A 26947-nucleotide genomic window follows, 5' to 3' on the forward strand; every position below is an offset into this window, starting at 1 on the left:
GCTTAGGTTCAGTAAAATGGTGTTTATGCATTTAATCTGTAGGAGGCTACAGGATGCCTTGGGGTCCCCATCAGTGAAGTGGGGCCAGAGGAGCCTCACTGTGTGGCCGGAGTGGCTCACACATCTACTCAGGGTCTTGGGATCCTCAGCTGTGGGTTCCACCCCAAGAGGTGGCCTCCCTTTCCACAGACTTCTGGGGGGATGGAAGCACCTGTTCTCGGGAAATGGGGAGCTGAGGTGAAGGTTGGAGCCCTGGCTCCTCGAGTCACTACCTGCTGGCTTTGGAAGACTCACTAACTGCTCTGTGCTTGTTTCCTCACCTGTGAAGTACCAATAAGGAGAGAGGTTTTTGGGAGGATGAGTGAGCTGGCTCCTGGTGCCTGGTGAGCACTGGGGAAGTGCATGAGGCGGGGTCCCCTTATTTTCTCCAAGCTCCCTTCACCGGAGCAGGCCAGGTGGGGGGCGGGGAGGGGGTGCCAGGTCTTCCCCAAGCATGATCACACACGTGCCATAAATGTGGAACCAGGAGGAAAGTCTCTGGACGCCTGGGAGCTCCCAGCGCACCCAGAGCTTTCAGCTTGCTGGGAGCTGTCACTGCAGCATCCATCTCCTGGTGTCTTTTGGGGCACGCTGCGGTGGTGTGAGAGAAACATCTCTGATGGTAAAAGCTGGCACAGAACAGAACCCTCCAACAATGCAGACCCCTGTCCCAGGGTGGGGGGGGGTCCCTCCTTCTGACTGTCAGCTCCTGCTAGTGCTGGGGATCCCCAGGGGCCCTGCCCTGACCAGTGGGGGACAGGCCCGAGCCGGGGCTCTCGGGAGCCAGGTTACGGCACCGGGCAGCCTCAACTGCCGTCCATCGGCAGTGACTGCCGCACGCTTGGGCCTTAAAAAGATGCCCTGGGTGTTGTGAGCGAGGCGGAAAAACCGGGGTGGTGGTGGGACGAGGCCGCGGTGGGAGGCGCCGTCGAGCCAAGAGACCGCCGGGAGCGCAGCCTTCTGCGGCCGCGCCGGGGCGCACCCGTGGCCCGCAGCCCGGCCGGAACTCTCGGCCCGCGGGACGGTTTCCGCCGAGAGAAGGCGCCGCGGACCGGAAGCGGAGGCGGAAGTGCGGCGCGTCGGGGCCGCTGCGCGTCTCAGCCCGCGAAGGCCGAAGCGGCAGGCAGCGGAGGCGCTGTTGGCGCCGGCCCGAGGCGGGTGAGTTCCCGGGGGCCGGCCCCGGAGCGCTCTCCGCGGGGCAGGGGGCGCGGGTTCCCCGGAGCGGCGCCCTGGGCCGGCTGTCGCCCTGCTCCGGGCTCCGGGGCCGCGTCTCCTGCCCAGGGTTCGGGCGTCTGGCCTGTCATTCCCAGTTTCCAGACGAGCCCGAGCCTAGGGACGTTGAGCGACGTGTCCAGGGTCACGCAGGTTTGAACCCCGGGTCAGAGCAAAGACACACGCGCCTTGGCTGCTCCTGGTGGGCATGGGGAGGGGCGGCCAGGAGCCGAGGCTCAGCCGCTCCCCTGCGGTGTCTGCCGCCCGGGCCCCTTCTGTGGAAGTGAGAGGGTGAATGACTGCCTGGAGCTTCTGGAGCGGAGCCGACTCGGGCTCTTAACCGCAGTCAACCTGGTCACCTCTCCCAGAGCAGGGGGCCTTGCACGTGGCCAGAGAACCAGGCAGGGCTGACTTAGCATCAGCACCTCTTGGAGCTCCCTGTGATGGAACATAACAGGCCTGCCCTCTGCCCTACCCCACCGGGAGGCACTTCCTGGGATGACTCATAAAGTGGCCTGGTACCCACAAAGGCTGTTGATGAGCAGTCTTGTCCCCATGTCTGTGCCATAGGGGTTCCTGTGGAGAAGTGTGTCCCAGCTCCACGTGCTGGCCTCGCTTCCCTGAGAGTCTCAGGGGTTGCGTTTCGTCTCAGCCTGCATTTCAGCCAACCTCTGCTCCCCTGAGAACAGGCCAGTATGCCCAAGATAACCTTGAACGGTGTGACAGTGGATTTCCCATTCCAGCCATATAAATGTCAACAGGAATACATGGCCAAGGTCCTGGAATGTCTGCAGAAGGTAAAAGCTGAGGACTCTGTGGCTGGGGCATGGGTCAGAACAGGTAGAGCTTCGTAAGGGCCTGCCATGCTTCTGCCTTCCCCTACATCCAGACCAGGTCCTGCTGTGTGAAGGGTGCTGTCCTGGACGCTGGGGTCCCGTTATAAATGGGTCTTCTGTTCTAGTTGGGATTAGAGAGACAATAAATAAACAGAAAGAGGACCGTCACATGAATATAAGCACAGTAAAGACAAAAAACAGGGTGACGTGTTTGACTCAACTTTCTGACAAGATGGCATTGAGCTGAGGCCCACAATGGGAAGCAGCCAGCCACACGAAGATCTGGAGCAGGAGCCGGAGGGGATGGCCAGCATCAAGCCTCACTTTGGGAGGCCTGTAAACCCCGGGGATGCGCAGGGGGAGAAGGGAGACAGGTTTGCTTTCTGCTCGGTTTCTCAGTGTGTCCTTGTGTACCCTGCCCGGCTCTCCCAGCCACCGGGGACCGGCTCTGTGACCAGCAGCTCCTGTGACTGGTTCAGGTGACCGATAGGATCCTGACTGCGTGTGTGCACAGTCTCCCACAGCAAGGAGCCCGAGTTCTGTTCTCGCGGCAGCTGGGAGCGCAGCTTTTGCTGAGAGCTTGTATATAGGCCGCCAGACTCAGATTCCTTTCAGGTAGGACAGTGTAAATGCCAGAGTTCAGAATCACAGAATAGTTTCCTATTTTGAGACTTGGCACCTAATTAGTCATCTTACTATTTATATTAGGCTGAAAAATACTGTCACATTTTGGATAATGCTCTGCAAATTGTTTGCTAATGAGGGCTGAATCAACTTAGGCTTTTGGAGCGAGAGTGGAAAATGTCAAATGGACTTTGCCAGGGTGCCAGGGGGCTTTACTGCCTGCAGAACCACCTGCAGGTGCCAGAGCTTGTCTCGGGGCGGCATGCATAGCTCATAGCATCTCTTTGGTATCCCCCCCACACCCTCCCCATAATGCCCTCCCTGTCCCCTCTCAGAAAGTCAACGGCATTCTGGAGAGCCCCACAGGCACCGGGAAGACTCTGTGCCTGCTCTGCACCACGCTGGCCTGGCGGGAGCATCTCCGAGATGCCATCTCTGCCCGTAAGATTGCCGAGAGGGCCCAAGGAGCACTCTTTCCTGATCAGGACTTTTCGTCTTGGGGGAATTCCACTGCCGGTGGAGACACCACAGGTGACGCTTCTTCCAGGGCTCTCTCCCGGCCCGGCACATGGGGTAAAAAGGGGGGACACTGGAGCCAGGGATGGATGCGGCCTTCCTACTTCCTGGGTGTAGATGTGGGGTCAGAGCTTTTCGCTGAGCTGGGACAGTGCAGAAACCCATGTACCCCGTTTTCTGGAGAATGAGTGGTGTAACAGAATCCTAGTGTTGGCAGGGCTGACTTGGCCAGATGCCCCTTGTTAGGCGAACACATGGGAATGTCCACTCAGAGTCACGTCCCATCACTGACCTCAGCCTGTCATGCCTCTTTGTGCCTGGGCAGCTTCCTACACGGACATCCCAAAGATCATTTATGCCTCCAGGACCCACTCGCAGCTCACGCAAGTCATCGGCGAGCTTCGGAACACTTCCTACAGGTTGGTCAGGCGGCCAGTCACACCTGCTTCAGGGCTTTCCAGCCCAGCACCTCCCCCATAGCAAGTGGCCCACCCCTGAGGGCAAGCAGTGCGCTGATGTTTATGGATAGGGTGAGAGGAGGGCCAGGGTATCTAACATCTGTCGAGCAGGAGAAGACAGCTTTACTTTGGTGTGTTGGCCTTGGATTCAGACTGTTACCTGAGTAGCCTGTGCTTCTTGTGTGCTGGAAGGGGTCAGTATAGCCCCTGAACCCTAACCCTTGGGGTCGCCTCCTAGTGGAATCGTTTATGTGAGGTTGGCAAGGAGACGTTGCCTTTTGTCTCGGCTTCCCACCCCGCCCTCCCATGTGAGGGAGCGTGGAGGCTGCAGTCGCTGGGGGAGGCTGTGAGCCCTTCCCACCCAGTCTCTCCCCCCTGACTTGTCCCCATGTGTGCCCTGGAATCTCCATGTAGCCCACGCAGCTGGGCACACCAGGCCCCTACTGTCTGCCTCTTGGAGGCAGCTCCCTGTCCCTTGTCACCCACGTGGTTCTCCTGTCTGCCAGGCCCAAGGTGTGTGTGCTGGGCTCCCGGGAGCAGCTGTGCATCCACCCCGAGGTGAAGAAGCAGGAGAGTAACCACCTGCAGGTGGGCCTTCTGGGGTGCCACGTTGTGTCTTCTTGCGGGGTTCCCTCTGACTCAGTGGTTTTGGTGGGTAGGATGCTGCTTGGGCTTCCTGAGCCCCTGTCTGTGCTCTGAATAGATGGGAGGGGCTGCCTGGGCTCACCTACCCTGGCCAGCAGCACGGCTGGCCAAGGCTCTGCCTGTTCTTGTCCCTGCTCCACTGGGGACTTGGGTCCTTTCTTTTCCAGATCCATTTGTGCCGCAAGAAGGTGGCAAGTCGCTCCTGCCATTTCTACAACAATGTCGAAGGTGAGGGTGGCTTGTCGACACTGCTCCTGCCAGTTGCCACGTAGCAGGAGGTGGGAGGTGGAGCAGGGGCTTCCTTGCTGTGGCTGCTGGTGAGGCTGAGTCTGGCTCAGCTGGAGGAGGCCGGGTACTTTGCACATCTCCTCTGGCTTGAGCGGCTCAGCCGGCAGGCCTGGTGTGCCCCAGAAAGGCTGCTTCCCAGGGGGGCCCTTGGCTCAGCCATGGATCTGACTGTTCCCACCATTCCCTGATGAGAAGGGCCCACTGTCTCTGGTAGAGTCAGCAGTTTGCATCTGCACTGTGGTTTATGGGGACATCTGCTTTCCTTCTGGGAGGCTGTGGTTCTAGAACGTGCCGGGCAGAGTGTGCCCACATGACCAGCTTCCAGTAACCACTCTGTAGGCTAAGTGTCTCATGAGCTTCCCTGATGGAGAGCTCACACGTCACATCTCGTTGCCGGGGGAGTTAAGCGTGATTTGTGTGACTACCTGGAAGGAGACTGGCAACTCACTGCTGGTCACAGCCGGCCTGCGCCCCACGCGACTTCCTTTGCTGATAGCGCTGTCTGCTGTCGCTGTGTTGAACGCAGCCAGGGGATGCCTGTGTGCTGCATCGTCTTGGGAGTCCTCCTGGCTGACTGTCGAGCCTGGAGTGGTCTAGGGGACCCTGACACAGACTGCTTGTGGTGCTGAGGGGGGAGCACCCCTCATTCAAAGATGGGATGGGGGGTGAGTACAGGGTGAGGGGCAGCAGCTGACCCAGGTGGCTGCAGTCACCAGGGCCCTGCCTCCTCCCTCGCCACTGACCGCCTGGGGCCCCTGGGGTGCTCAGTGGTGGGGCCAGCGTCAGGGCCCTTGGCATAGGCTTTTCCACCTGCCTGGCTGCCCTGGGCCTGGAAGTCGTCTTGGAGCCGTTTCTCCGATGCTCGAGGAGATGGCAGGGAGCCTCTGTGCAGTGGGCCTGTGAGCCAAGGGGCTGGGTGTCTGCCTTAGGCTCTCTGGCTCTGGGGGCTTGGACTCGGTGGGGTCAGACCTCTCTGTGTGCTTCCCACACTGCTGCCTGAGAGGCGGAGGGCCCAGCAGATGCCAGGGCCTGGGAAGCACCTAAGGGCTCTGAGGTCCCGGGGGCCCCACCCGGAGCTGTCTGGGCCACTCCAGGGAGGAAAGGTCCACGGCAGAGGCTCCAGGCTGGAGCTGCCTCTCCCCAGGCCTCCAGGCTCAGTCCCAGGAGCTGCTGATGTCTCCAGCCTCCTGGCTTGCTCTCATGCTTGCTCGCTGCCCGGCCGTCTCCAGCAGTGGGCTGCAGCCCAGGTGGCAAGGAAGGGAGGGTGCGGAGACCCTGGGAGGAGACCGAGGCGGGGGTGGTGTGTGCGAGTTTGGGGAGAAAGACCCTTGCCTGGCCTGGCATCCTGAGGGGGTGTGGGGGTGCAGAGTGGGTTATAGACCCAAGAGGGGTGGATAGTGAGCAGGGGGCCCTCCTCCATTCAGATCCATTCTCGTGGACCCCTCCTTGCTGCTCCTCCCCTTGCTGCCCCTGCCCCAGTTCTGCCCAGGAAGGGTTGGCGAGCTGAGCCTGCTGGCCCGGCCACGGGGCCCGAGGATTGGCTGGTCTGTTGCCATGGCGCTGCTGAGTGGGTGCCCTCCCTGCACCGGGCTGGGGTGGGGGTGGGGGGTGGGGGTGGGGCGTGGCGGCTCCAGCTGCCCGGGCTGCACGCTTGCTGTGTTCTGGTCTCTGGTCTCCATGAGGGACACTAGGACTGGCTGCTGGCCAGAAACAGCCACGCCGGAGTGCGTGTGTGTGCGCACGTGCGCACGCCTGGGGATCCCCAGGCCCTGCCCACCTGCCTGTGTCAGGTCTGCCCCCACCGCCGGGGCCTGTGGGGTCAGTGCCGTCCACAGGGGCTTTGAGGGAGGCAGGCACCGTGTCCTTCTGCGCTTGTGGCTTTGAGGCCTTCGGTGGACTCTTGACACAACAGGCCTGCCTTGGGGGGCCACTGTCCCGCTCTATGGTGTTCCCACCTCCCGCTGGCCTCCCTGTCCTGCCTCAGACCCAGGAATGTGCCACCCGTTCTCGCAGGGCGGCGCTGCATCTGCTCCACGTGTCACCTCCCCCAGGCAGCAGGAGCCCCTACACCCCTGGCCCCGGGCAGCTGCTGCGGGGCCTGACCGGGCTTTAGACGGAAGACTCTGGGCTGGTTTGGGTTTGTGGGGGAGCAGAGCCAGAGAGAGTGCAAGGAGGGCCAAGCTCTGGTGGCTGCTGGGTCCCCAAAAGCAGGCAGGGTGTGCAGGTCACTACTGGCACATCTCCGGGGCAGCCACTCCTGTCTTGTTGTGAGACGGCCTGGGGTGGCAGGGGGAGCCAGTGGGCCTGGGAGGAGGGTGTCTGGTGCCTTGGGCGTGGTCGGCTGCCGGGCCTGTTACTCCTGAGCTCGGGGTTGCTCTGGGTCGCTCTGGATCACCGGGCCCCAGCCTGCCTGCGGGGGAGGTCTTGCGGCCTGTCCCTCGAGGGTCCTTGTTTTTCCTATCATTGTCCCCAGAGAAGAGCCTGGAGCAGGAGCTGGTTACTCCCATCCTGGACATCGAGGACCTGGTCAAGAGCGGGGGCCGGCACAAGTAAGCCCTGCTCCCTGGGTGGCCTTCCCTTCGTGGCCGGCGCTCTCCTGGGTGTGCTGAGGCTTGGGGGGTTTTCCTTCCCCTCCTTTTTTCACCCTTTCTTTAAAGATACGATGTCCCCGGGGCCTGGCTGTGGTGGCCTCCCCGGCCCTGCCTTGGGGGCAGGGAGGCTGCGGCCTGGAGGAGGCTCCGGGTGCCTCGGCGCGCATGGCCCCTCTCTGTTGGGTGCATGGCTCTGAGTGGCTCAGCCTGGTTCTTTCAAGGGCAGCAAGCCAGCGGGCCTTCTCTTTTATAGCTTTGGGGGATCTGAGTCATGATTAGTAGGAAAGGCTTTCTTACTTGGAGGGAAAGAATTCTGCGATTTTTTTAGTACTTACATAGTGTTCTCTTTCCTCCTGGTTATATTAGTAATTTATCCAGGAAAAGGTGTTTTTTTGTACAGTTTTAGAATAGGTGATACAGTCCACATGAGAATTCAAGAATTACAAATGGGCCTGCAGTGAAGTCTCCCGTCTGTCCCTAGCCTGCCTCGGAGGCTCCTGGCCACAGGACTGCCTTCGAGGGTGGTCGAGTCCCCTCCCTGTGTGGGCCCACTGAGGACAGGTGGGAGGGCTGGGCACCCAGCATCACGTCTCCACCTCCTGGGCTGTCCTGCTGTCTTGACGCTGTGTCGGCTGGAATGTTCTCAGGTTTCCTTTGTGTGGTGCTAATGGCGTCCTCTTTCTTCCCCTCTCCTCACACCCAGTGTTTGCCCTTATTACCTTTCTCGGAACCTGAAGCAACAGGCGGACATCGTCTTTATGCCGTACAATTACTTGTTGGATGCCAAGGTGAGGTCTTCGTCTCCTGTTGGGGGGGTGAGCCTTGGCCCAGGAGGGGCCGTCGGAACCTTGGCTGGTTCTGCTGGGACTCAGAGCAGCTGAGGCCTCAACATCCCTGTAGCAGGCATGGTGGGACCCCACCTCTGTCCCTGGTCAGGGGCTCAGGTGCTTGCTGGGCACAGCTGAGTGACCTGGGGCCGTGGGCAGCTGCCTGGAGCTCTGGGGCGAGCAGGCGGGCGAGGAGACCCTGCCTTTGGTGCTGATAGCTCAGGCTCAGCTTCTCTCTTTCAAGTGAGACACTGTGAGGTGTTCGAACAGCACAGGTAACACAGCCCCTCCCTGCCCTTGAGCGCATTCTGTCACGTGTGTTTACGTGCACGCCCCCCACCTTTTATTAACACACTTGGGATCGTTCCGTGTGTTCAGTGACTCGTGCTTTCATTTAACAACAGATGGTGGGCTTCTTTCTGTCCGAATCGCTTTTTTCATTCATTCATTCACTTAGACCCTGCTGCTCTGGGCCCTGTTTTAGGTGTTGGGGATTCAATAGGGAAAAAACCAGGGAGAGGCCGTGCTCATATGGAGCTTTGAACCTAGACAGGGTGTGTGCCGGCACCTGAGTTCATGATGTTGAAGGGCCGTGAAGGAGAACCCCAGGGTTGCCCTCAAGCAGGGCCCAAGGGGAGCATGTCCTAGGCAGGGGGGCAGTGGCACACATGCACCAAGGTCTGGGACACTTGGCTGCTTCAAGGATGAGAGGAGGCCAGAGGGGCTGAAGTGGAGTGAGTGGGAGGAGCGGGGAGGAGCAAGGACGAGGGCAGACAGACTGGGAGGCAGTCCTGGACCCTGGTGGAGTGGGGTGGCCACTTGGGGCACGGAGGGCCGACAGGACGTGCTGATGGGCAGTGTGTGATTCCCGAAAGCCGGAGCTTTCAACCCTGGCTGTCCATGCGAGCCTCCCGGAGAGCCCCTAAAAAAATCATGCTTGGGCCCAGCCCAGGACCGCTGCATCACAACCAACGAGCTAATTCTAAAATTTAAACAGAAATGCAGAAGAGCTAAAATAGTGAGAGTTTGAAAAAGAACCAAGTTGGAGGACGATGGCCCCCAGTTTCCGGTCCCCTGGGAAGCTCCAGTAACCAAGGCTGTGCAGGGCTGCTTGGGGCAGGTAGTGTCCAGAAATGGACCCCACGCTTGTGGTCAGTTGGTTTTTGAGAAATGCTCTAAAGTCATTCAGGGAAAGTCCCAGAGTTTTTGGTCTCGTGCACAGTGTGCCAGGGGATATCTTCGTGTGTGCCTCTAAGCCGTGTGCCAGTGTCCCCGAGGCTGGACGCCCGCTGCCAAACTGCAGGTTCACAGGGAACACGGGTGAGGTTTCAATAGGTGTCACCAAACTGCCTTCCAAGCAGTGGCAGCAGGGAGCTGGATACCCCTGTGGAAAGAAAGGAGCCTCAGCCGTCAAGTCCCACTGTCCAGACCTGATGTAAAACTAACACTATGAAACTTCTAGAAGGAAGCACAGGGGGCATCTTTGCAACCTCAGGGTAGGCAGTGAATTTTTAGCTTGGATGTTGAAGGTTCTTCATAAAAGAAAAATTGATGAGTTGGACTTCGTCAAAATTTAAAGCATCAGCTCTTTGAAAGAGTTAGGACAATTGAAGAAATAAAAAGGCAAGTCAGAACGGGAGGAAATGCTTATGATGCATGTGTCTTTCAAAGTACTTGTGCCGATTAAACACCGGGAAGAGCTCTGAGCAGACGCTCCTCGAAGGAGTGGCCCAGTTTAGCACCGGGGAAGATCTTCAGGGTCAGCACCATCAGGGAAACGCAAACTGAAAGCACAGGCGATGCCCCACATCCCCACTAAGGTGACTTAAATTAAAGAGGTTAAAATGCCAGATGCTGGCGAGGATGTGGAGCAGCTGGAAGCTTCTGGGGGTAGGCGTGTAGTTGGTGCAGTGGGCAGTCCCCCGTGGCACCACCCAGCATCCTGCCCCGTGGCCTTCACCAGGGGACCTGAGAACCCGTGTCCAAAGACACAGCCACAGACGCTTCATCTGTAGTCTCCCAAGCCTGGGGCAGCCACGTGCCCCTCCCAAGAGACCAGGGAGCAGTTGCGGTAGACCCTGAGGGGCAGGCCTCCCTGGCAGAAAAGGGCGAGTGCTGGGACACGCAGCAGCACGGGCAACAACACGGGGAGCAGAGAGTGCACGGTTAGACCCCGTTTACTTGCCCTTCTGGAAGGGGCACGTGGATCCACAGTGACAGAAAGTGGTTGCTGGGGTGGTTGGGGTGGGGTGAAGTCTACACTCCAGACAGAGGGACGGGGACCTCCCGTCCTGCTCAGTGGTAGCCGCACGTGTGTAGACATTTGTCAGAACTTGGCGACTCTGCATTTGAAACGGGCATTTTATTGCATGGAGATTAAACTTCAAACAAAGTTGATTAAAAAGTGACCATTGCCTGGGCCCCACCCCACCCCTTGCGGTAGGACCCGGGTGATGGGATCTTTGAGTCTCCCCAGGTGGTTCTGGCGTGGCCGGGGCTCAGGGCCGTGGGTTCGGTCCTCCTCCTTTCCGGGCCAGGCGGGGCGCCGTGGTGTGAGGTGTGGCTCGTGGCCCCTCTCGTGTCGATGCACACAGAGGACGTTTGTGCGCAGTGCTTGTTTGTGCCAGGTGTCTGGGTGTCACGCGGACGGACATGCAGGGCCAAGCTGCAGGTTCCCAGGGAGCGCATGCGGGGGTCTGTGGGCCTGGCCACGCTGCCGTCCCTGGCCCGTGGGACCTGGGGCCCTCTTCTTCCCCTCCGCCCGCCTCGCATCACTTCCCGCTTACCCCGCAGAGTCGCAGAGCGCACAGCATCGACCTGAAGGGGGCGGTCGTGATCTTCGACGAGGCGCACAACCTGGTGAGTCGCCTATCCCCGCGCTCATGAAGGGCAGGCCCTCCCCCAGCTTCTTGCTGAGGCCACAGAGATCTTTCAGGAAGCGCTTTGTCCAAACTCTGTGAGCCCTAGGCTGTCAGATACAGCCTTGGCTTGGTGCCATTGGCCGGTTCCTTCTGCTGCTTGCGGCCCATGCCTGCCAGGGCTGGGGCCCCCTTCCTCCACAGTTCGTGGCCCGCAGCTCTGCAGGCTCCTACAGCTGTCTTGTCTCCCGGGAAAGAGCCCCCTACCCTCTGGCGGCCTCTCCGGCCGGAGCTGCCCCGGCTTTTCTCCTTGGGCCTGGCTGGGGCCTTGACTGGAGGCCCCAGAGGAGGCCACTCAGGGAGCCTGGCTGAGCCTGGGGCCTGGGCCCTGGTGACCAGCCCGAGGGGGTCTTGTTGCCGACTTGTTGCCATGCGGCATGGTGGGCCCAGCATTGCACAGCTTCCTGTTTTGAGGGACTCTAGGTTTAGTGGGAAATTTTCCAATTATAAATGTTAGCAACTCAAATAAAATCGTTTTAAACCTTGGTGTGGGCCAGGCAGGGCGGGTCTGGGCCCCTGGGGCCCTGGGGCCCTGGCTGACTAGTGTGTCCCTCAGCTTTAGAGGCCTGGGGGTGGCTGCCTCTCGGCTGCTTTTCCCATCTGGGACATGTCAGAGGCAGCTGGCCCCCTGCTCCCTGGAGCCCCCTGAGCCTGAGCCCTGCCCTTGTCGTGACGTGGCTGCACTTGGCTCTCAGGAGAAGATGTGCGAGGAGTCGGCATCCTTTGACCTGACTCCCCACGACGTGGCTTCTGCACTGGACGCCATGGGCCAGGTGCTAGAGGAGCAGACCAGGGCGGCCCAGCTGGGAGAAGGCCACCGGGAGTTCAGCGCAGACGTTGCCAGCTCAGGTGAGTCGACAGGAGTGAGAAGCCGGTGGGGGAGATGGAGTAGGTCAGGTCCTGGGGGCTGCAGCCACCAGGAGGTCTGCCAGGTGGTCATTTCAGAGCAACAGTGACCTTGGTTATGAGGTCGCGTGGTGAGAACAGTGCAGGGTCCTACCTGTCAAGGAGGGTGGGTGTCGCCCAGTGTCCGGCGTTTTCTGAAGATCTGATGTCTTAGCCAGTCCGTTCCGGCTGGTGTGGATCTGCCTCTCCTTTGTAAAATTGAAAAACCAGCTGTGTTGCTCCTGAAGGTGTTTCTTGATGGCCTCCGTGTCTGTACATGACTCGTGTTTCCACAGACCCTGCGCAGCGTCAGAGCCAGACTCCCCTTGACACAGTGGCGGTTAAGGAACCTTAGGAGTCTTCTGTGCACCTGGTTTGGTTTTGCCCATGTTTTGTGTGTCCTCACTCGTGGCTCTTAGCGAGTCTGTGATTTGCTCCACCAGGGCTGCTTGTTGTTAGATGTTTCAACTGTTTCTTCAATGTCTGAGCTTTTTTTCTGCTGGGTCATTTACTCAGATGTGGGATTACCAGGGCGTAAGCAGCTTCTGCTTCCCTCCTTTTCCTCGCAGACCACACGAGCAGAGCCCCAGCGGTGGGCCCTTGGGCCTTCGCACCCAGGGTGGCCCCTCTGCCCCAGGCACGGCCTCCCCGCCCTCCTGCCGTGGCGTCTGCGCCTCTGTGCGCGGAGAGGCCTCATGTGCCTGCCGTCTGGTTAGCACAGCGGATCTCACACTTTTTTGCTTCAGGACCTCTTGATGTCCTAACAATGACTGCTCCTTGTTTATGTGGATTGTATCTACCACTAGTTACTGTATTAGAAATGAGAAGGGATGAATTGTTAAAGATTTACTTATTTATTCTCTTAAATAGCAGTTAAACCATTGCATCTTAACAGAACTAATATATTTTTTGTGGAAAATACCTACACTGAAAATTAGAATTTGGTATTATTTTATAGTTTTACAAATCTCTTTCATATTTGGCTTAATAAATACAGTTGGGTTCTCCAGCTGCTTCTGTGTTAAATCTGTGGCAACTTCCCACATCATGTGGTGTGTCAGTTCTCTTGGCTGCTGTAAGAAATTACCACAAACTTAGTGGCTTGGAACAACAGAAGCTTAGTGTCTCGCCATTCTCGGCTGTTTAAACGGGTCGGGAGGCCCGAGGGAGAGTCCGCTGTGTCGCCTTTCCCAGCTTGGAGAGGCCCTGCTTCCCTCTTGTAAGATGCCCGTGGTCCCACTGGGCTAGCCCGGGCAGGCATAGGCCATCCAGGAGCCTGCACCTCGTCTCCCCTGCGGGTCCCTTTCCCACGTACGGTCTGGGATCAGGGCGTGGGCGTCTTTGGGGCCATTATTCTGCCCGCCTCCTGCAGCCTCTGGAGAATCGCCCTTTGCGTTCCTGGGGGAAAGGGGGAAAGGCAAGTGATAGATGATGATGATGATGACGATGACGGAGAAGATGGAGAAAGTAGGTGCTGCCTCGCAGACCACCTGAAAGGGGTCCCTGAGCCCCACTTGAAGAACCACTGGTTTGAAAGGAAAAGGGGTGCTCTGAGCTTGTCCCCTCCCCCGGGACCTCCTGGGACCCCCTGGGACCCCACTTGCCCTGGCTCACTGTGTGGCTCTCCTCCACGTGGCAGAGCCATGATTTACTTAACCACCGCTCTGTGGTTGGAATTCCCAAGTCAGGCCACATGCAGCCCCTGAACACGCATGTCTGTGGGTAAGTCGTGCCTGTTTCTCCAGGATCGCTACCTAGAAGTGGAGTGTCTGGTTTAATAGTCACATGTGTTTTAAAGTTCTTTCTATTTTAATGCAAAGGCACGTGTTTTTTTTTGTTTGTTTTTTTTTTTGCCTAGGATCCCAAAAGATTTTTTTTTTCATTTCTCTTTAAAGCCCAGTAATTTTGTTGTTCTGTGTCTCAGTGTTGGTTTTTCTGGGTTGATGTTCTCTAGGATATGGTTTGCTCTTTCAGCAGGTAGTTTTTTTAAAACTCGGGGACAGTTTCCTTATAATCGCTTCAGTGGTGGTTCTGTTCTTTGGATCTGGTTTCCTTCTGCAGGGATTCCTATGATCTGCATGCTGTAAATCCTCTACGTGAGTTTCACACTGGTCACTCTTTCAATCCTTGTTATTTTTCTTTGGTTTATAAAGATTTCCCCCCTTTCACCTGCTGTTTTCCTTAAGGTTCTGTTTGTGTGATGTGCATCTGCTTTTGTTTTTCTTCGAATTTAATCTTTCTGAATTAATTTTTTCTTTTCCTTCTAGTTTTCTGTGAGTTCTGTGACCTCGTTTCTGAGTTTTAAAAAATCTGATTTTTGTTTTTGTTTTATATCTTACATTTTGTTCTTAATGTGTTTTAGCTTGTTTTGAAATGTTCATTTTCACTATTTTATAACTTTATTTTAAAATAATTTCAAACAGATAATTTGCTAAAAGAATTTCTGTTTATGCTTTACTCAGATTCCCACTTGTTAGCATTTTTTAAAATTTAATAACACCAATTGTTAACATTTTACCACTTTCGATTTACCCTTCAAACAGATTGTTGGTTTTTCTGTGTCCTTTCAGAATAAGTGGCAGATGTGATCCCCCTTTCTCTCTGTATTTTAGTGTGTGCTTCTGGACAACTAGGGCACTCTGTTACAGCTCTGAAGTACAACTGTCCACACAACCATTGATCCTGTTTTCTTGTCTCATCTATGGACGTTATTTGAGTTTTAGGTGAAAATAAACAAAATGAAGAACGCTAGTCCTGGGGTTGGCCCCCTGCAGGTCCTCCTCAGTCTCGGGGCTGTGATCCGGAGGGCGTCTGAGGTGCCGGTCTCCGTGGTTCTGACGGGGTTGGGGTTTAAGAAGGCGGGAGCACCCGAGAGTTCGTGTCCCTCCTGGGCCTGGTCCTGGAGGCTCCTGATGCCCCCTGGTAGCTTCAGTGCTGCCTTTGACGTTGAGCACCTGGTTAAGATGGTGACTGCCAGGTTGCTTTACTGTTTTTAATTCCTAAATAATTTGTGGGGAGGTCCTTTGAGACTGCGTACATGTTTTTTTCGTCATGGTCCATCCCCTCGTTTTAGCATCCGTTCATGATTCTTGCTATGATGTTTGTCAAATGATGAGTTTTCTTACGTCTTCATTCCTTCCATTTCTTAGCTGGAATTCTGTAAGGAAGACTTTTGCAGCATATTTATTCACGTATTTCAGTCGTGGTTCATGAGTTCTTGTTTAATTCAGAGGGTCATTATCTCTTATTATTTGTTTCAATGCTCAGATGGTCCGCATTTGTCCAGTGGGCCCATTAGGCTGCTGCCGGCTCCTTCGGACCTGTGCTTACCCCTCCTTGGCACTTCCTTATTTTCCAGCACCTGATGCTCCGGGAGCATCTTGTGCTATCCCTGCTGCAGCCCTGGAGTCTGCCGTCCGTCCAAGGACCCCTGGTTCCTTTCATTGGAGAGTGGTGTTGAGGCCATGATGTGGGCTCTGGTTAGCACTCTTTGTTTCCAGGCCCACACTGCCAACAGAGTTGGCAACACATGCGTGTGTGTATGTGCACATGTGCACAGTGTGCACGCACCAGCCTGCACGTCTGTGTGTGTGAAGTCACGAGCATTTGCTCATACCTCAGGTCCAGCTGAACTCCACAGGTTCTTCTAGGTTTTTCCCTTATCGTGTTTATAATTTCCTTTTTTGATAGTGCAAAAACTGGTTTCCCTGTTCCTCAGTATAACATAAAATCAGCCAGGGTTGAGACCAGACGTAACAGGGATATCCATACAATGTGGATGGGCTTAACTCACCTTTAAGAAAACAGATTTCCAATCTGTTATACAAAGCAAGATCCACCTCTCTGCGGCATTCCATAGACACATCTGAAACAAAGGGATGCGGAAAAGCAGAAAATAAAGGATGGCAGGAGCCAGTGGAGGCCCCCAGTGGCCAAAGCAGGACTAACGTGAGCCACAGAAGTGGTGACGGATTATAACCGAGTATAAAAGAAATACCCATGAGTCCACACTGATGTAAATACACGATTCAGTAAATTGGGGGGTGGGGGGGCGGGGGGAGACAAATCTCCTGTACAAAAGAATTCCAAATAATTTACTTTGCCCTCAAGAAGGGGTATCCTTACCCCCATCCCTTAGATGTGGGCTGTGCACAGTGGGACTTCTTTCCAGAGAGCCCAGCATGGAAATGGGGCGAAGGGGTAACTGTGAGAAATCTGCCAGGCTCTACCTCAGCCGGTGATGAGGGCCACAACTCATGCCGACCGTTACCCCCTTGACTGGACGCGGGGCTCATGGCATTGCATAGCCGTCTTCCTCTGCAGACTCTTGCACACCCGTGTCCATTGCAGTGTTGTTCAGGGTCGCCCAGAGGTGGAGACAGCCCAGGTGTGGGTCAGCAGACGAACGGATCCGCAGAGTGTGGTCTTTACTACACGCACAGCGATGCAGGACTCTGCCATAAAAGGAGGAGGTTCCCATGTGTGCTACAAGGATGAACCTTGGAAACACTATGCTGAATGAAATGAGCAGGGTACAGAAGGACAGTTATGTGTAATTTCACTTACATGAAGTATCCAGAAATGGCAAATTTATAGAGACAGCAAGTAGATTCGAGCCTCTCCCGCCAAGGCGTGGGCGTGGGTGGTGCCACCTTCCCCGGGCCACAGGAGGGGTCATGTCAGTGCTAGTGTCTCACAGTGAGAGAAGGAAAATGAGCCGGTGACCAGAGCTGGCTGCGGCCTTCCTTTCTGGCCGGGGCGAGTGGGGGAGAATCAGGTGGGGACTTTTCCTCTGGGTACATTTTCCCAAGAGGAGAATGGGTCCTGGATCTCGCAGAGTTGGTGGCTGTTGTAGCAGCCCTGCAGGGCTCTCACGGGAGTGGACTAGTGGCTCTGGGTGCTGGTAGGGGAGGGAACAGGCCATGACCACGAGTTCGTCCGCCACTGAGTCTCAGAAGGTCACGACCCTACCATAGAAGATGCTTATGAAACCCAGGTCCGCATTGATGATGAGCCTTGCCATCCGGACGTTTTGGATACAGCTGGACTGACAGAGTTTACGGCCACACGGAATCAGTATAGGAGGGCAGGAGAAGGGTTTGCCATCTGTTATTCTGTCAGGGATCGTGGAAGTTTCTGTGACCTTCGGGAGTTGAAACAGCTTATTCATCGCGTTTGATGTACTGATGATACACCTGTGGTTCTTGTGGGAAACAGGTCTGACCTGAAACAGCTAAGACAGGTTACCAGAGAAGAAGGATTGGCTTTGACCCTAGAATTCAGCTGTCCCTTTTTCGAGACATCTGCTGCAAAGTGCCACTACACTGATGATGTCTCCATATCCTTGTATGGGAGATACAGAGGAAAGAAAAGGAGGCAGTACTGGCCATGGAGAAAAAATCTAAACCCTAAAGCAGTGTGTGGAAGAGGCTAAAATCACTGTTCCAGAAGAAGAGAGATTCAGTAACTCGAAGGGAAGAATGAAAACATTTATCTTTGAACTGCAGGGCTTAATCCAAGGAGTCGAGTAACCTGCCCTAGCAAGCACGGTGCTTGCTCTTTGTCCTGTCCTGACGTTGCCTTTAAAGTAACTGAAGAGGAGAACATACCTGCCAGGGGTTTCCAATGATGTGGTATTTAAAGTATTGTCTCTTAGTTAATTCTGATTTATTAACCCAGTGGAGCACTGTCTACTTTTAAATTATCACATTAGAATTTGGCTTACCAATGTTTTGAGTGCCATTGCTGATATTAATTGATTAATGTAAGTTGTTTATACCCAGAGGACTATGTATACTGTGCAATCCACATTATTTTTCAACTTCAGTTTCCTGGGATGATTCTAGAGCAAGACCTCAGTCTTCTGTTTACACTGTGCTTCCTCAAGAAGCAGAAATCGTGCAGAGAAACTTGAAGAGATCGTGTTGAGGTTCACCAAATAGCAAGGAGCTGACTCCTGTTGCAGCTTATGGAGTGACAAGATTTGGGAAGTCAGGCCCTGTGTTTGCAGGGACTTGGCTGGAAAAAGATAGGATCGAAACAGTGTTCCTTCTGGGAGCCTGGCTTTTCTACAAAGTGCACATTTAATCCAGAAGTAGTGGGACGGGCGAGAGCAAACAGAAGCATGTAAAATACCATGAAGCTTTCTCCCATGAGGTTATTTTACTCTTCCTTTCAGGATTTTGCCTTTCTTTACCGCTTCTAAGGTAAACACTTGGGAACCATTGCTGATTACTAAATCTCTTCTTTAATTTAAATCATTGGCTCGGGCAGCCATTTCCTTGTACAAGTTTATTTTTCCCCCAGAGACACACACAGCAGTGCATTTACATTAGTTGCTTCCTAATTCTTTCCCTTGGCTCCATTGTGTTCTTGAGAAGAGCTGGGCCTGCCAAAATGGTTTTTAGGCCCTCTCAGACTGCGTTTCCACTCAGAAGAGGCGCCAGGAGCTTTGAGTGAAATTGCATAAGTGCCTCCTTGACATCACAACCACTGAACTCAGTGTAGCCTTTCTGTTTAATGGGTCGGTCTTTGAGCTTTAATAAACACGTCTGTTGAGTTTCCCATCTGAAGATTTCTTTACCAGGGTCCTGCTCGGTTCACCTCAGTTTGTTGGAGCTTTGACAGAGCCCTGCTCAGAGCATCAGGCCTTGCTGCCTGTGCACGGTGGGAGCTGCGTCCTAGGGGCAAACAGCTGTGAACACTGGTGGTGAAGCCCCTGTTCTGGAATCAGGACTGTTTTGATGTTGGAACTTGGTATGTGAGGAGTTAAAGGCAAAAGTTCTAAGAGTAATGTATCATGTATTGAACATTAAATGAGACAGAAGCCTGTTAGGTTCGGAGCTGTTCAAGAATTCATACAATGCAGCGAGTCAAAGTTTAAGTATAAAGTTTAAGATTTGTTAGAGGAAGAAAGCAGGTGGGAGCCAGCAGAAAAGAAGAAAAAGATAATGGCTCCCGCTCTCTATCTGAGAGCAGCATTTTTTAACGAAAGAAGGAACCCACGTTGGATAGGGTGTCTGCTGTGATGTTCTGTGCCTCAATTGGGTGAGTGCCTGTCTAGTTTTGGGCTGAGTGGTTGGTAGAATTCTGAGACAATATTCTTTTTAGGAAAGCAGCTGTGTTATCTACCTAGGGAGAGCAGGCCTTTTTGGTTGGTTGTTTTATGGGCATATCTGTCCTTGCCTTACCTGTCTTTGAGGGGCCACTGGGACAGCCTTGAAGAGCTTTGAGCAGCCTTCATTGTTTAGTCTAGGGGGCACCTGTTTTCTTGTGAGATAAGCTGTGGGGCCCCTGAGTTAGAAACTCCTTTTACATGTTAGTTTCTTCTTCTGGAATCTAACAAAGCCGTGTTTCTGTCCACTTTAAAAAGAGAACTCTGTGTAGCACCTCTTAAAAAGTGCATAGCTTGACTTACTATTTTTGGTTTTTGTGTTTCTCATTATAACTAATGATGTTTGTTGTGGGTTTAAAGAAAAGCAAATGTTGTAATTCTTTTAGGTCTGAGTGGCAGTCTCTTTTTGAAACTCCTGGAAAGGTTTTTGCTACCAAACAAATCATGCTTTATGATACTCAAGCCATCCAAAAGTTGAAAGACTTAGCATTTGAATCTGTGCAGGACAAAAATCTTACAGGAAACTTAGCACTTCGGAGAAGTGTGAAGGTAGAAAAGAAATACTCTAGAATTCTATTATAACAGTATTTCAACCACATTTAAACTAGTTTAGAGCCTTAGCTCCTCATTACTAATAAGAACCTAGGCAACTTCATGGATGATGAGAGACGTGCGACCCAGTCACCTTTGTTGTCCTCACCAACACTCTGCCAACCATAAATGAGGCCATCCTAGATCATCCAGCTGCCAGAAGAACGCAACAAAAAGCCAGATGCACAAGAACCCAGCAGAGATAAGCTAAGTTGGCCAGATAAGATCTACTCAGCCTATAACCAGAATCATAAACTAAATAAAGTGTTATGATTTTAAATCACTAAAAAAAAAAAAAAAAAAAGAACCTAGGGAAGTGTTTGTAGCATCAAGCAAGAAACTGACAGCTATATAACTAAAGATAGTCAAGGCAGCAGGAAACATTGCTGGAAAGATCTTTAAGACAGCAGACTTGTACTGTATAAAAGAAAAATAATGAATCTGTGTTTCTAAGACTATCACTGTCATCTGTTTGATCCTTAGATTAATTAGTTCATCAATTAGAATTGAGAATTCTGCACATGGTGGGAGATAGTTTGAGGGGTATAATACGTGTGACTCACATCTCTGTTCTTAGTGATCATACAGTGTAGCTGATTTCTAAGCTCTAAATAATCAGTTTTATCTTCATTTGAGGGCATTAAAGTCAATTACTGTATGGAATTTTGAAGAGAGAGAAATTCAGGGACAACTCGAGGCATTGGAACTGTTCACGTCCATACCAGATCAACAAGGCACAAGATTTAGAGGCTTAAGCTAGTGCCTAACATTAGCTGTTTAGAACTCACAAGTGGATATATGTTTAAATTTGGTGATGAGTAGTAATTGGTCTGCTATGATATCTGGGAGAAGGAGATTCCAGTTATGCAGTTATATATGAAGACAATTTGTATGACTCAATACAAAATTTTGGGGGAAAAATAAAAGGGAAGTAGATGAGAGGTTCCCAGGGGCCGTGGGGAGGGGATGGGGAGTGAATGCTTAATGGGTGAAGAGTCATGCAAGATGGTGATGATAACACAGCCATTGTAAAAGTAACGCCACTAAGTTGTACACTTAATGGTTGTACTGCAAGTTTTGTGTCATATATATGTTACCACAGTTTTTAAAAAGAAGAAAGCTGTTAGAAGCACACACATGGGACCAGAAGAAAGGGAAAGAAAGGAGTGGGGTAGCACGCCTCGGCGGAGCGTCTGCTGGGCCATGGCACTTGCCCGCGCTGGGACGTGGCCGCCCGTGCACCTGGCTGGGGCCGAGGCTGGTCACGGGGTGGGGCGGGCATCTGTGGACTTGAGCTGCGTTCTTGGGACGTCCACAACACACAGGGCCAGAAGGGGCATCTCTAATGGTGGCCGAGTCAGGAATTATGGACTATGGTGCTTTATAAGCCTCACCAATTTCTTTTTGTTGTTTACTATATGGTTATATATATATATATATATAACATAAAATTTACCATCTTAGCAATTTTTTAAAATTGTTTTTTCATATTTATTATTGTAGAATATAACATATACATTGAAGTGATAACTTTCCACTTGAAATTTAACTAGTAGAGAACAAATTTCAAAGAATATTGTAGGTTACAGTTCCATAGTGTCAGTTATTTCCTTATTTTGATAGAGATCATATATACAAAAAATACTATCTTTCAAAGTATGCTTTAATAAGTAATTATATAGGAAATTTCCAAAGTTATTATGAGTTATAGTACCCTAATTTCAGTTATTTCCTTATTATGAAATACAACATATATGCAAAAAGGTGATAGCTTTCAAATTACAATTTAGCAAGTAGCTGTAGAACAAATTTCAAAGGATGCTATGTATTACAGTTCCACCATTTCAATTCTTTCCTTCTAGCTATTCTAATATCCCAGCAACTAAGAAAAAGAAAATTATATAAAGATTCAGTATTTATAATGCTTTGTTAAATTTCATCTTGTCTACTGCTACCCCTTCCTTTAGTTTAATCACTTTCCCAGTCTTCAGGGATGTCTAGGCTGTGACCATCCTAACCTGTTCATGTTGAAAAAGGGATGTCAACTTTATGAGAAAAGAGGACACATCTAGTTGATGTTCTTGAAGAGGCTGTTACCTCTGGGTTTTGGGACTTAGCTGGCATAAGAGCTCTCTGAAGAATTTAAGTTTCTGAAGAATAAATTTAGTGAGTGAAACTTTTATAGAGTCCCAGATAGGGATCGGAGTATTCTTTAAGGTTTTCGGGACTACTGTTGACTTTGGCTTATACTGTGGTCATTTGGCATATCTGGGTGAAACTTGCATAGGGGAAACCTCCAGGACAGCATCTCGACTCTATTTGAAGTCTCTTAGCCACTGAAACCTTATTTTGTTGCTTTCTTTTCCCCTTTTTGGTCAAAAAGGCATTCTCAACCCCTCAATCCAGGGTCAGGCTCATTTGTGGAATCTGTGTCCCACAGCGCCAGGGGAAGACTCATTCATCTGGAGTGTCCTGTTGCATGTTGAGGGGAGGGTGATGGATTTATTTGCAGAGTTGGGCTTAGAGAGAGAAAGTCTGTATTTGAGCAACAAAAGAGGTTCTCTGGAGGTGACTCCTAGGCATAATTACAGGTGGGCTTAACCTTCCCTTAAACCATAAGTTTCACCTGAGCAAGCCTCAAGATCGAGGGCTTGACTTATAAAATAGGGGGTTCCCAAGTTCACACAGCGTTATGTTATGTCCACGATAATCCATCCATATTTCACGTTATCATCACTTAGTTGTACAATTCTCTTTACTCTCCATTTTAAACAAAACTCATGACCCAAAACATCTCATAGCTCTTGTCAGCCCTTAATTATTTTTCCCTTATATTTGTGTGGTACTAGTATGGTATTCCTATTAAGTATAGTCCCTAGGATGCAATATGTAGATTTTTCCCGTATACCCTTCTGTTTTCAACTCTCTGTGCTACTGTCATACCCCAGAAGTATATCATGCAAGACCCTATCTATATTTGTAATGCTGATCTGTGGGAAACATGCCTTTAAACAGCCCCTTTCAATCCTATTCACTTTCAGTGCAGCTCTGATACTTATAATCCCATTAACAAACAGTCGTCATCCCTGTCCATTCCCATACCTTTGAATTCACCATCATTAACGTATATGAACATATTACTTATCATTCCCCCTCACTAGCTGTCTATCACTAGGTCCCCAATATTCTGTATTGTAAGACATTGATTTTACGTTGTTCAGATAGTTTGTAGAAGTAGTAACATACATTATCTCTCCTTTTGTGTCTGACTTATGTCACTCAGAATTATATCTTCAAGGTTCATCCATGTTGCCGTATGTTTCAGGACCTCATTGCTTCTTACTGCTGCATAGTGTTCCATGGTATGTGTATACCACATTTTATTCACGCATCTGCTGAAGGACACTTGGATTGTTTCCATCTCTTGGCAATTGTGAACAATGTCGCTATGAACATTGGTGTGCAAACGTCTGTTTGTGTCACTGCTTTCAGATCTTCTGGGTGGATACTGAGAAGTAGAATTGCCACAGGGTAATTCAATATCTAGTGTTCTTGAGAAACCGTCAAACTGTCTTCCACAGCAACTGTACATTCCCACCGGCAATGAATAAGTGTTCCAATTTCTCCACATTCTCTCTAGCATTTATTGTTTCCTGTTTGTTTAATGGCAGTCATTCTTATTGGTGTGAAACAGTATCTCATTGTGGTTTGGATTTGCATTTCCCTAAGAGCTAGTGAAGATGAACATTTTTTAATGTGTTTTTAAGTCTTTTGTATTTCCTCTTCAGAAAAATACCTTTTCATATCTTTTGCCTATTTTATAATTGAGCTGTTTGTACTACTGTTGTTGAGTTGTAGGATTTCTTTATATATGAATGATATCAGTATCTTATCAGATATATGGTTTCCAAATATTTTCTCCCCTTGAGTTGGCTGCCTCTTCACCTTTTTGACAAAGTTTTTTGAGGCGCAGAAACTTTTAATTTGGAGGAGTTCCCACTTATCTATTTTTTTTCTTTTGTTGCTTGTGCTTTGGGTGTAAGGTCAAAGAAGTGACCTCCTAATAATAGGTCTTGAAGGTGTTTACCTACATTATATTCTAGGAGTTTTATGGTACTGTCTTTTATATTTAGGTCTTTGATTCATTTTGAGTTAATTTTTGTGTAGGGTTTGAGGTAGGGGTCCTCTTTCATTCTTTTGGATATAGATACCCAGTTCTCCCAGCCTGTGTGTTGAAGGGGCTGTTATGTCCCAGTTCAGTGGATTTGGGGGCCTTGTCAAAAATCAATCGACCATAGATCTGGGGGTCTATTTCTGAATTCTCAATTTGATTCCATTGATTAATACGTCTGTCTTTGTGCCTATACCATGCTGTTTTGACTACTGTGGCTTTATAATAGCTTTCAAAGTCAGGCAGTGTAAGTCCTTCCACTTTTTCTTTTTTAGAATGTTTTTAGCAATTCGGGGCAACTTTCCCTTCCAAATAAGTTTGATGACTAGCTTTTCCAAGTCTGCAAAGTAAATTGTTGGAATTTTGATGGGAATTGCATTGAATCTGTAGATAAATTTGGGTAGGATTGATATCTTAACGACATTTAGCCTTCCTATCCAGGAACTCGGAATATCTCTCCATCTCTTTAGGTCCCCTTTTATTTCTTTTAGTAGAACTATGTGATTTTCTGTGTAGAGGTCTTTTACATCCTTGGTTAAGTTAATTATTAGGTACTTAAATTTTTTAGTTGCTACTGAGAATGGAATCTTTTTCTTGAGTGTCTCTTCAGTTATGTCATTTCTACTGTATAGGAACATTACTGACTTATGTGCATTAATCTTATGTCCCACCACTTTTCCAAATTTGTTTATTAGTTCAAGTAGGTGTGTCATTGGTTTCTCAGGGTTTTCCAAGTATAAGATCATAATCATCTGCAAATAATGAGAGTTTGGCAGAATTCCCATCTGGTCCTGGGGTTTTATTTGTAGGAAGCTTTTTAATAACTGATTGGATCTCTTTACTTGTGATGGGTTTGTTGAGATCTTCTGTTTGTTTTCTGTTCACTCTAGGTTGTTTGTATGTTTTCAGGAAATTATCCATTTCCTCTAAATTATCTAGTTTGTTGGCATACAGTTGTTCATAGTATCCTCTTATGATTTTTTTTTTTTATTTCTTGAGGATCTGTAGTAATATCCCCCCTCTGTTTTATTTATTTGGGTCTTCCCTCTTTTTGATTTTGTCAGTCTAGCTAAGGGTTTGTTGATCTTGTTGATCTTCTAAAAGAACCAACTTTTGGTTTTATTTATTCTCTTGTGTTTTTTTTTCCTTATCATTTATTTCTGCTTTAATCCTTGTTATTTCTTTTCATCTACTTGCTTTAGGATTAGTTTACTGATCATTTTCTAGTGTCTTGAGTTGTATCCATTAGTTCTTTGATTTTAGCTCTTTCTTCCTCTTTAATTTATGCATTTACAGCTGTAAATTTTCCCCTCAATACTGCCTTTGCTGCATCCCATAAGTTTTGATATGTTGTGTTCTCGTTTTCATTCATCTCTAGGTACTTAGCAATTTCTCTTGCAATATCTTCTTTGACCAACAATTGTTTAGGAGTGTGCTATTTAGCCTCCAGATAAAGTTCTGGATCTTTGATAGTTACTAACTTCTTTTGTATTCCACTGTGGTTGGGGAATGTGTTCTGAATAATTTCAATCTTTTTAAATTTGTTCAGGCTTGTTTTATGCCCCAGAACATGATCTATCCTGTAGAAAGTTCCATGAGCACACGAGAAGAATGTATATCCTGGTAATTTGGGATGTAATGTTCTATATATGTCTGATAAGTCTAATTCATTTATCACATTGTTTATGTTCTCAGTTTCCTTATTGGTCTTCTGTCTGGTTGATCTATCTATAGGAGCGAGTGTCCTATTGAAGTCTCCTACAATTATTGTGGAAACATCTGTTGCTTCCTTCAGCTTTGCCAATGTTTGTCTCATGTACTTTGCAGCACCTCGATTGGGTGCGTACACATTTATGATTTTTATTTCTTCTTGGTGAATTGTCCCTTTTATTAGTATATAGTGTCCTTCTTTGTCTCTTGTAACATCCTTGGATTTAAGGTCTATTTTATCTGAAATTAATATTGCTACCCCTGCTTTGTTTTGGCTGTAGCTTGCATGGAATATTTTTTTCCATCCTTTCACTTTCAATTTCTTTGCATCGTTAGGTCTAAGATGAGTCTTTTGTAAACAACATATTGATGGTTTGTATTTTTTAATCCACTCTGCCAATCTATATCTTTTAATTGGGGAGTTTAATCCATTCACATTCAATGTTATTACTGTGAAAGCAGTTCTTGAATCAGCCATCTTATCCTTTGGTTTTTATTTTCAGATTTTTTTCCTCTCTCTATTTCCTTTTAGTTAGCCTTACTAAAACTCTTCTGTTCTGTGCACTTCTCCCAATCTCTCTCTCCTTTCTTTATTTCTCAGCTGGTAGATTTTTTTTTTTTTTTTTTTTTAGAGTCTTTTCTCTGGTGTTCTGGCTGGATAATCTCAGTAAATGTATCTTTAAGTTCACTGGATCATTTCCTTTGTCATCTCCATTCTGTTTTTGAGGCAATCTGGGGAGTTTTTTCTTTTGGTTGTTGTATTTTTCATTTCTAAAATTTCCGTTTGGTTCTTTATATCTTTATTTCTTTGCTGAGGCCTTCTAATTTTGCATTTGTTTCAAGAATATGTGTGTGTGTTTGGATCATTTTTATGATTGCTCCTTTAAAGTTCTTGTCAGATTATTCCAACATCTGTTCCATCTCCATGTTGGTATCTGTTGGTTGTCTTTTCTCACTCAAAAGTTGAGATTTTCTTAGTTCTTTTTATGACAAGTTATTTTGGATTGCATCCTAGCCATTTAAAGTATTTTGCTATGAGCCTCAGATTCCTATTTGAATCTCCTGTTTCAGCAGTCAGTCAACCTGTTTAGGTTCAGAAGATCCCCCTCCTCTTGGGGGCCGTGGTTTGAATGTCAGTTCAGTTTTCAGAGCCTTTCATCTGCCCACTTTTGTGCTACCAAGAGACCAATCTGAACTCCAGGTGGGATTCCACATTATGGTTCTGTTCTCAGTTTTCACATGGGGGCTACTTGGGTGTGCCCAGCATTTTATACATAGACGTAAAGAATCCCTTTCTCCACCCCCCTCTTGTCTGTAGCCCCTTCCCCACATCTCTAGTTGTCAGCAAGCAGCCACCTCTCTTCTGTCTTTTGCTTCTTGGTACCAGGGATGGGTAGTCAGCAGGGCTCCTTCCCACACTCTCTGGAGCGGCACTCCATTGACTGGCGTTTTGCTGATGTTTGTAGGGTACACGTGGGGATGAGGTCTCCATTGCCGCTCTTCTGGTGTGGGGAGGGTGGGG

At 50.0% G+C, this 26947-nt stretch overlaps 1 protein-coding gene and 1 pseudogene across 6 annotated transcripts in view; both read left to right on the plus strand.

The window, feature by feature from the left end:
* The first annotated feature begins 1072 nt into the window (after positions 1 to 1072).
* Positions 1073 to 26947, plus strand: part of RTEL1 (regulator of telomere elongation helicase 1) — a 49035-nt gene continuing 23160 nt past the window's right edge. For all 6 annotated transcript variants that reach the window (XM_037810979.1, XM_037810980.1, XM_037810984.1 and 3 more), the window contains exons 1-10: positions 1073 to 1197; positions 1822 to 2048; positions 3047 to 3242; positions 3553 to 3646; positions 4192 to 4273; positions 4498 to 4558; positions 7092 to 7167; positions 7913 to 7997; positions 10830 to 10895; positions 11650 to 11803. In XM_037810979.1, coding sequence (XP_037666907.1) covers positions 1947 to 2048; positions 3047 to 3242; positions 3553 to 3646; positions 4192 to 4273; positions 4498 to 4558; positions 7092 to 7167; positions 7913 to 7997; positions 10830 to 10895; positions 11650 to 11803 — 916 coding nt within the window. In that variant the 5' untranslated portion in view covers positions 1073 to 1197; positions 1822 to 1946. The remainder of the gene's footprint in view (positions 1198 to 1821; positions 2049 to 3046; positions 3243 to 3552; positions 3647 to 4191; positions 4274 to 4497; positions 4559 to 7091; positions 7168 to 7912; positions 7998 to 10829; positions 10896 to 11649; positions 11804 to 26947) is intronic.
* On the plus strand, positions 16651 to 18812 carry LOC119515174 (annotated as a pseudogene).

This window comes from Choloepus didactylus, chromosome 19 (genome assembly GCF_015220235.1).
Source record: "Choloepus didactylus isolate mChoDid1 chromosome 19, mChoDid1.pri, whole genome shotgun sequence".
Taxonomy (NCBI): Eukaryota; Metazoa; Chordata; class Mammalia; order Pilosa; family Megalonychidae; genus Choloepus; species Choloepus didactylus.